Source organism: Tripterygium wilfordii, chromosome 21 (assembly GCF_013401445.1).
Source record: "Tripterygium wilfordii isolate XIE 37 chromosome 21, ASM1340144v1, whole genome shotgun sequence".
Classification (NCBI taxonomy): domain Eukaryota; kingdom Viridiplantae; phylum Streptophyta; class Magnoliopsida; order Celastrales; family Celastraceae; genus Tripterygium; species Tripterygium wilfordii.
In genome coordinates this window covers 2,788,434-2,796,725 of record NC_052252.1, presented here as the reverse complement: position 1 = coordinate 2,796,725, position 8,292 = coordinate 2,788,434, and the positions used below count along the sequence as shown (strand labels likewise).

The 8,292-nt window shown below is 35.8% G+C and overlaps 1 protein-coding gene across 1 annotated transcript; it reads right to left on the bottom strand.

Annotated features, from left to right (window-relative positions):
• Positions 1 to 5: 5 nt before the first annotated feature.
• LOC119987700 (C2 domain-containing protein At1g53590-like) lies at positions 6 to 7,851 on the bottom strand (the record flags this gene model as incomplete). Its single annotated transcript, XM_038832620.1, has 12 exons — positions 7,547 to 7,851; positions 7,380 to 7,454; positions 6,957 to 7,100; positions 6,418 to 6,510; positions 6,166 to 6,297; positions 4,518 to 4,670; positions 4,313 to 4,354; positions 4,052 to 4,103; positions 1,569 to 1,661; positions 1,278 to 1,461; positions 879 to 982; positions 6 to 721 (listed from the first exon to the last, which is right to left on the bottom strand). Coding segments are annotated over exons 1-12 (1,914 nt in total), but the record flags the coding sequence as incomplete, so codon positions are not given.
• Positions 7,852 to 8,292: the final 441 nt, after the last annotated feature.

The window sequence follows — 8,292 nt, the reverse complement described above, 5'->3', positions numbered from 1 at the left end:
TAGATGTCTTCTACTGTAACGTTGGAGGTATCATCTCGAAATTTTGTTGACCCTTTCCGCGAAAGCACATGCCGTATGTTGCGAGCTCCTTTTCCTGCATGTTTTAGAATGCTCTTCGCCATATCTTTCATGTGTCCCCTACTTGGGCTTTCTGGACCACTTCCATCACCACTAGTGCTTCCTTCTTTTAAAGTCTTGCCAGAAGCAGGCCCTAGAAGAGTCTCTTCTACTATGAACTTCACACCAATCTCCTTCTCATTGACTGCTTTGAGATTTGTACGAGAAGAATCTACAGGCTCTCCAAGGCTGCCCGAGCAATCCTCCTTTCTGGGGCTTCTGTTAAATACAGCGCTCATCTTTCGAAATCTTCGCTTTAAAGATCTTGCTAGATTTTTACCCTCCCTATTTTCATCTCCACTACTGGAATCATTGTTAATGGATCCACTTGCAAATGGATTAGATCCGCCAATAGCCTCACCAAGCCTGCTCTTCCCTTTTCTGGGCTCCCAAGTTTGTGCCACCTCACTGCCCGGTTGATGAACCCATATTCCTGTCTCATTTTGTCCTTCAATGTTGATAGGTTCAAAATTGTCTGGAACTCTTGGAGCCTTATCTGAAGATATAGATGAGAAGGAAGCTGTATGAGCAGTCTCGCTCGAAAAAGAGTTCTTTGCATCTTCCTTGTTTAACATTTCCTTATCATATGGATCAGAAATCCCCCCTGAAAAAATTATGTACCAAATTCACTTCAAATTACTGTCAGATAGCTCATGAAACATTCAACACTGCTTAGCCCCTTTGAATGCAGGTTTATTTCAAACTCGCAAAACTTACCTTTGATTGTTTTCGAGTGTAGTATTTGCACTGTCTTCAAGCACGGTTATCGCAAAGATGCAATCTCCCCATTTTAATGCTTTGAAGAGACAACCACATGTCATGTCTTTGGCCATCCCTCAGGTCACTGATGTTGACCGAACAGTCCCTGCGGATAGTGTGAGAGTCAAAACTCAGACATTTATAGGACTGATTGACTGAATCAGAGGAAGCAGATTATATAGAAAACATAAGTTATGGGAGCGACTGCTTATTACTCTTCAGACACATTTAAACAACATATATTTTCCTCAACAAAAGTAGCCATAAAATCTAACTCGACCCTGGACCAAGTAAACCAAAGTCCCAAATAATATGACCAGAAACCATAGAATATATATACTAAATACTGCAAACATTCCGTAATTCATAACATATTACTACAGGGAGGTTTTGAGACAAACCCGAGGGTATCATCAACAAAATGGTCTTTATCACAAACTTCAATGGCTAGCACATTAGTTGACTCCCACGTACAGATAGGGATCTTGAATTCTTCAAGCCATTTTGGGGCCAAAGTTTTCTTTTGTACCTTTGTCTTGAATCTGTAAGGGCCAACTTGCCCTTTCACATATGGATCGGCCAATCCTGAAATATAATCCACTTGCTTCACATTGATGCATAACGTTATAAAAGCAAAGAGAAAAGATAATAAAAAAAAAAACAAAAACAAAAAATACATAATTCCCCCTAACCATTTAAATCTGATGGCTTCATATCAGAAGCTTCGATAACTTCAACTATGGCATATGCAACAGGCTCCTTCTCATCCACAGAGAACCAACTATCTGATAACTCATATAATAATAGAAAGAACCAATTTTTAGTGCATGTAAGAACTCCAAGAAGCATTGCAGATGAATACACAGTTTGTTAATAGCACAAGTACATTCTAGATTACAAAAAGTAGACTTTTCTAAGTAAATATGAAACAAGAAGATAGCAATAGTTATCTACTTTACAAATAACTAATCAACACCCCAACCTCTGGATGACTTTTTATGAACAAGTATACGTCAATGACAATCAGATGAGAAGCAAATTTTGTGGACCCAAGTAAACAATTATGCAAATTTCATGAGCCCAAGTGTTGTTCCCACACGGGACCGGAGGCCTAACAGTGAGCCATTCAGACATTGCTGATTTTGGCAAATCTAACGTTTCAGCTTGACAAGTTATTCAAAGAGGCTCAAACATGGAAATTTCAGCTAGTTCCTGGTCAGTACTTCAAAGCTTCTGATTGTAAATTATCCTTCCATCTTCCAGGGTATGTGTTGCACCAAGGAACCTTTCCTATCCCATCTACCATGGCAATCCATGTACAGGTAACTACAGCTGAAATATGTTTTGAAAAAGCTTTTTGGCAGCTCATACAGTTTTTCCTCGATGCAAAAGGAAACACATTTTCAAAGCCTCAAATCAGACGCAACTTTACGGGGTTCTAAGGCTAGCCAGGAAACTCAAGGAAAAAAATTAAGCGCACCCATAATTTAAGAGAAAACAGAACTCTAAACTCCTTTCATTTTCTACTTTTATTCTCTAGGTTATAATTCCATGAATCAAAGCAAATCATGACAGTAGAAAACAACCCATCAATATAGAAGCAAATCCGTAGAGCAAGACCTACTGCATCAGGACACCTCATATTAACGGGGGTCAAGGAATTGATATCCATCAATCTGCAGGTTTCACAAACAGACATAATTTCCTAAGGTTTTTTACCATTGCCCCACTGAGGAACAGAAGTTATGGATCCCAGTTGATGAATCATAAGCCTAAAAAAAAGCTCTTCATTGTTATTGCCAAATCTATCTATTTATTCAAAAGAGCCTTTTTCTCTCACTTTCACTTAAAGGATTCCCTGTCTTTCTCACCAGACTGGAAGCAGTTCTTCAGGAACTGGTTACATGCTGAATCTCAGATAATCCTAACATTCAAGATACATCATATAAGAATATTTCCCATTGGTGGAGAAAATAAAAAAATCTACAGAAAAAAATTTCTTCTGAAAAGGATAGCTATTTTACTTGAAATGATGCTGCATGCCAATAGCAATATCCTCTGTTCAGTTAACCATTATTATTGCAATTTAAAGAGAATAGTTCAACATTGGAATTTTTTGGGAAAAAAATAAATAAATGACAATAGAATCAATTCCAGACTTCCAGTTATGAAAAATCATGAAAGTGAATGGTAAACATAATACTAGATGGTCCAAACACTTCATAGTCGTTTTTTCTAGGCAGCATAGTTACTTTTAACAAATCAGCTGAAAGGTATATAATATAGCGATTATAGTCAGAGGCAATTCCCTGAAAAGTAGGATCCCCTCCAAAAACCATCTTCAATAAAATATAATCCACAATGGTTTCAATGTGGACTAAATTAACAAAGAAGATATATAAAGTTGAAAGAAACAGAGAGTGAGATGAATTCTACAATTACCATAACTACGAATTTATATAATCCATCATTAACAAAAAGCAATAGCAACAAACTTACACTCATAATACTTAATAAACTAAATAAATACAAATTCATAAATTATTTGGAACCAATCAAATGATTTTTTATTTGCCACACCATCTTATCAGTGATCTTAAAATAAGATTACAGGCCCAGCCCAGTAGGATAAAAATCATTGCACCGTGTTTATTATAAACACACGAGAACACCACAAAGACTTGGGCAGGAAAAGATTTACTTGATAACCAAACAAACGGCATTATTTATTTTGTGAAACAAAAGTAAGAAGCTGTTAATAGGCTAACTTAAAAGAAATCCTTAAGGATATCTTACATAGCTTAAAAGAAATCCTCAAGTTACTGAGCGAAAACTACACTGTAAAGGGAACTTTCTTTTCAACAATTGGTCATCAGCAGAATTAAATTCAACAGTTTGCTATCTACGTCTCTCTCCCGTCATATCTCAAGTTTCCAAGGGACAACAGTCACAAATATAGTAACCTCCTTATGAAAATACCCTTTCTTTTCTTGCCACCCAACAAACAAAATTCAGACTTCTTACATAATGAATTTGTACAGCAAGAAAGATTAAATTGACAAAAGAACAAAAAATGTTGCCTTTCTGGACTGTGGCAATCATAAATGTAACAGAAACATATTCATTCTTGGATTCATCGATGAGCAAAAACCAATAAAAGGATGCGTAGACATACCATGTGCCTGTGGTGAAATAAATTTCTCCAAATCAACAACCATCATATTGGGCTGTAAAAAGAGCAAGAATTTAGATAAAATCTCCATCAACAAAGAAATTTTGCAGAAATCTACAAACCTAGAAGTCCAACATAAAAGCTTATGTTCAATTTTCAAAAGAACAAACTAATCATGACCTTCCATATGCAAAGCACAACAACAAAAATTTTATGGCAAAAGGGAAATCAGAGAAGATAGTCTAAAAATTAAATGAATCTCACCTCAACAAGAGTCTGCTCAAATGCAATCGACAAAAGTTTATCCTGACAAAGCAACAGATACACATAAGGTTGACAAAGGAAAAGAAGAAAGATATGGCTTAAGAGAGAGGGAGAAAATTACAACTATATGCAAGGAAGTAAAAATAAGATTGAGAGGCCTAAAATTCTAAAAAGGGCAACATAAAAATCATAGAACCAAACTTACCAGCCATCCAGCAATCCCAGGAAGTTCAGTAACATCAAGCCCATGAGTGAAGATAGGCTTCACAGTCATCTGAAAATACGGTGGCTCCGAAAAGCATATGCGCAAGCGGCCAAGGAAAGGCCACTCCCGTAGAAACTTTACCCCAACCAAGACCTTCAAGAAGGAACAAAGGCAGAATAAAAAAGAAACAAAAACATTGATACTGCATCCGAGTATTTTAAGATACAACAATCAAGATAAAGTGCACCAGCACTGTGCAAAGCAAGAGAAAGAAAGCTTATCTACAATATCAAGTAATCACATGAGCCTTTATCCCAAATGTTTGGGATTGGCTATATGAGTCTGTGAGACAATCAACAGAATCCATAACATGTATTTGTTTCCATCATTCATTTCAATCTAGAATCATACTTCCATCAACTCCTATTGAATCCATATCTTTTCTTACTAATTCAAGTCATGTCTTTTTATATCTTCCTCTTCACTTCATACTCTATCCTATACAAATTCTCTCGATTCTCCACACTACCGCACCGCTATCTCTATGTTGTACATGCACATACCATCTAAAAGACTAAAATGGTTTTCTTGGAACTTATTTTCAATTGGTGCTACTTCTTTAAAAGTTTTTTTTTATTTTTTATTTTTGTCTATATTTTTCTACAAGTCCCCTTAATAAAAATATTGCTTCCATTGTAGATCGTCCCGATATAAAACTAAATTGGTTTTCGGATATTGAGATACTGATCTCAATCTTCGTTCCACAATTTTCACAAAGTTTCAATGTGTGACTCATAACACGGATGCCCTATAACTGGTACAACTTTGGATATCACATTTATTTTCATATATAGGTACTTCTCCATTCATCAAGTATGTGTGGCTTATAAGCTTGATGCCCCTATAACTGTTGCAACTTTGGATATCACCTTTATTCTTGTATATAGGTACTATAATACTTCTCCATTCATCATGCATCCTATAGGTCTTAATAATTTGATTAAATAACTTAGTTAGCCAATACTATACATACATCTCTTACACATTTTCACACTTCAATTGGATTCATCAAGTCTCATGGATTTACCCTCTTTCATTCTCCTTAAAACTTTTCACTTCTGTCACCCTAATACGTCTTACATATAAGAATCCTTATTCTCGGGAGAGATATGAAGATCTTCCATGTTCCCTTCGTGGCCGCCATTAAGTAGCTCATTGAAGTAACTTCTCAACTTCTCGTTAATTGCTACGTCCTTCACAAAAACTTTATCACTTATATCTTTGATGCATTTTACATGATTTAGGTTCTTAATTTTTATTTCTCGCGTTTTAGCTAGCCTATAAATATTTGTAGCCATTTCTTGTATCTAACTTGTTATATAACTCAGTAGTCCTAATTGCTTTTTTTACATATTCATTCCATGTTGTGAAATAGTTGGTAGATAATATGAAGGATAGGGACATGAACCAGGTATCCCCATTTATTAACGATTCAAATTAAGTTACCATCAATCTCAATTGCTTAGAATTGATACCCGGTCATAAATACAACAAATTGTTACTTTGACGATGAAGTGAAATTGCAATAGTAATCAGCAATTGAGATAAATTACCCATGCACAACATAGAGTCATATCTATTTTTGTACCTTCCCTTCAACATGCATGCCTGTCAAATGCAACTTTGCCCAAATTCCAAATCCTAGTCTTTTCCTTAATTGCACAGCAAGGATCGTACTCATGTCATCTGCGGTAAGGAAATTCATTCCCAACTCCAATACCTGCATTTGCAATACTGTGAAATCTCCTTTGAGCTATTAACAAAGTAACAAACCAAATAGAAGCCACAAAGTTTGCAGTTTAAGGGACATGTCCGACATGCTTGAGTTATTGACACATACCAAGTGGTCATCACCAGTTGATCGGAGAACTCTCATTTCTGTAAACACAGGTGGATTTCTACCTAGATAAAGGTGCTGAACTACAGCTTTTTTCTGCACATTTAGCACAGCATGATTAATGACTCCAAAGCGTAACAGAGCAAAACCACCAAACAGAACATCATCGTAGATTGGTATAGAAGTAATGCAGCGCCTGAATACTTATCCTTTCTTATCCTTAACTCAAACTAAGACTGAATTTTCACCAGCACTGAAGTAGAATAGTACTACATTAAGTAAGAGAGATCAAATAAATGAAATGAAAAGATAAAAATAAATTGCCTCAATAAAACAGAATTTGGAAAGAGTTATAGGGTCTGCATAGGTGTATTATAAAGAATATGCTTGAAGATGATAGATTGCATAAAAAAACCAGAGTAGCAGAAACTAAGATCTACCGGGGTCCCACCAGAGTACTATCAATCAATATGAGATGCTCAAGAAAAATTACTTCCATGAAAAAAACAAAAGAGTAGTGGAAAAGTCAGATTCATTCATACAGCAGTCCATGGTTTGTATTTTTCCAAGAACCAAGGAATAATTGGGAGCAGAATCTTCTGCGAAGCAATCTGTTCCATACATATGGGCCACATCTTTTCCACTACATGGTTGAGCCACCTAACTGTCTCAGAATCAGTGAGTACCTGAAGTAAAAGAAAGTAGGAAATATAAAAGTGAAAGGCACATGAAAAAAAAAATCAAAAGCAAAAAAATAAAGAAACCCAAGTCAGTTTTCGCTGCATTTTGAAAAGAATATACCCCCACCAAGAAATGGGCGAAAGACATACATGATTTAATCTTTTTGTAATTTCTAAAAAAGAGAATCTAAAAGTCTTCAAACACCTTGACCCAATGAAATCAAGCAATAAAGAGAGAAGATACCCATTAAACTGAAAACCGAAAATTCAAAGTTAAAACGATACCCTTCTCCGATTTGCTTGTTTTCTTTCTTCATACTGCAATTTCCTCCTCAATCGCATCACGTACCGCTCATGAACCTATCAGAAGATTAAAAAAAGAAATAAGAGATCATGTGATGTGATTTATTTTCTTCGCAAGAAACTACAAAAACTAGCATGTAAACAATTACCAGGTACAAGTAGATGAAAGAGAAGAAATAAGCGATCGGGTGGCATCGATTGAAGAGCGAAAGCAACCAAAGCGCAAGAAGCACAATGCCCGCGTGATGTAGTATCGACACCTCCGTTATGTCCATCTCTCCTTCCGCTTCTGCTTCTGCTTCTGCTTCTGCTTGGTCTTTCTGTAATCTTTCTATGTATGTATGATCCCTGATAAATTAATACAGAAATTATTACCAAAAATCAAACGATCTTTCGACAATAAAGCCAATGGATCCAAAACAGCGGTTGCCTGTGCAATCACTGAGAATATATATTCACTTAATTTTAATTAAATAATGAAAAAACTGACAGACGCTCTAACAAAAAATTGCTGCATTTTGACTGATTGTTGGATGCCAGGTGTCGAGAAACGCATGAAACGTGTACCAATCAAAATCTTTTCTCTTCCATCCGTTTGTCCACATGGGCCCTACAAATTCCTGTATCTAGTCACCATAATAAAGGCTCCTTATTCGGCGTCGGCAAGTAACATGAGATGAAAATGGTCAGTTGGGTTGGTTTTTTTTACATGAATTCAACCGATTAATCGGTTATGTTGGTTATTTAGGTTATTAGAATATAGAGCGATTGTTCGATCAGTTCTTAAACAAATATGTAAAAAATTTTGAAAATAAATGATTGATATCAATTTAGTTATCAATCGATTCAATTATATCAATAATTTTTGTACGACGCTAACATTTCAAACTTAAAA